Below are 1,609 nucleotides of genomic sequence, written 5' to 3' on the forward strand. Positions count from 1 at the left end.
ACGAACCTTATTATGCTCCGCCTGCGACCTTGCCGAGCGCCCGCTCGATGTTGGACGAGGTGTCGATGTAGAGGAGCTGGTCGTACAGCTTTGCGTCCGCGTAGTAGAACTTGCTGATGACACCGCAAAGTTTGAGGTCGAGCTGGACGGCGAGCGAAGGTGTCGGAATGAAGTCTCGGCACTCGACGTTGCCGCAGAAGAAGCCGTGTTCCGAGAGCATGCCGGCTGGCAGAAAAGCGCAGTCGGCGGCTTGAGTGAGAGCGAGCGAAAGAAGTCGGGACACACCTTGTTCTCGAGGATGCCGTCGAACGGGCTGATCGTGCCGCAGGTTCGACATCGGATGCGGGACGGCTCGGCATCGGCGAAGCGCTCGGCATCCGAGATCTGCGACTGGAGCGTCTTGAACTCGCGTTCGGGCACATCGAGCGAAGTCGACTCGAAGCGCAAAGCGTCGAGACCTGTGGATGTGTGTGTCAACAGCTGCGACGCGTGAGAATGCGCGAACGCGACTTACCCAGGCATTCGGCGAGACGAGCCTTCTCGGTTCCTTCGATATGCTCGCAGAGACGCTCAATGGGCGGAAGGACTTGCGTCGACAGGTAGACCTCGAAGTCTGTGGATTCGGCGTCAGCCTGTGACGCAGCGGGACGAGGGTGACGGAAACATACCAATCTTGAGCGTGGAGCCTTGTCGCCGCACGTCGTCCGGGTGATGAGCGTTGGCGGCCTGCGCCGTCTTCGTCGTCTCGCCGTTGGGCGGTACGCAGAAGATGTACGGGATGACGTCGCCGGCCTTGGCGGAGAGACCCTTGGCCTTCATCTTCAGCGCGACCTGGACGTGCGGGAGCGACTTGGCGTCGGGGTAGTCCTCCGGGTTCTTGCCGAGACGCTGGAAGAGCACAAGGTGCAAGTCAGCCTCGATAGCGAGAGGGCGGTGCGCAACGGCGCACCTTGTGGATGATGTAGTCGTCGAGAGGGTTAAAGCCGTTGCGGATCTTCTCGCCGAGGTCGGTGAGGTACTCGTGAATCTCCTCGATAACGGTCTCCGTCGCCTTGGCGAGAGGATCATGTCGAGCACGTCTCTGCGGGCGAGGGATCAGCACGAGTCGGGCAGAACGCGGTGTGCCAACGCACTTGGAGGCATCCTTCGAGAGCTTCGAGAACTCGCGACGCTTCATGTCGAAACCCTTGATCTCGGTCGTGACCTCGCCCGGTCCGCCCTTGCCGTCGTCTTCGACCTTGCGAGCGGCGTACTTCTTCTTGTTGAGGAGGAGCATGCGCTCGAAGACGGCATCACGGTCATTCTCGAGCTTCTTGTACTTGTCGTTGATGACTTTCTTGAAGTCTTCGCCAATCTTGAGCGCAGTGGCGTAGTCCGTCTGGTTCGTGTTGATCATGACTGAGTCGGTGTCACCGTAGATGACCTGTCGAGAGTAAAGGTTAGCAAGGAGATGAAGGTGAGAAGGCGAGCGAGACGCACGTTGAGCGACATGCCCTCGGCGTCAGCCTTTGTCCGCGTCAAGATCTCGCGACCCTTGAAGGTGGTGAGCGCGGCGAGAGGGCGTGCGTAGAAGCGAGACCCCTCGTAACCGAGACAGCCGTACATCGAG

At 60.1% G+C, this 1,609-nt stretch overlaps 1 protein-coding gene across 1 annotated transcript; it reads right to left on the reverse strand.

The window, feature by feature from the left end:
• Positions 1-10: 10 nt before the first annotated feature.
• On the reverse strand, positions 11-1,609 carry RHTO_05337 (DNA polymerase alpha catalytic subunit; the record flags this gene model as incomplete). Its single annotated transcript, XM_016418999.1, has 7 exons — positions 11-225; positions 282-458; positions 515-613; positions 669-888; positions 950-1,079; positions 1,134-1,423; positions 1,480-1,609. Coding segments are annotated over 7 exons (1,261 nt in total), but the record flags the coding sequence as incomplete, so codon positions are not given.

This window comes from Rhodotorula toruloides, assembly GCF_000320785.1.
Source record: "Rhodotorula toruloides NP11 unplaced genomic scaffold Scaffold31, whole genome shotgun sequence".
Lineage (NCBI taxonomy): Eukaryota > Fungi > Basidiomycota > Microbotryomycetes > Sporidiobolales > Sporidiobolaceae > Rhodotorula > Rhodotorula toruloides.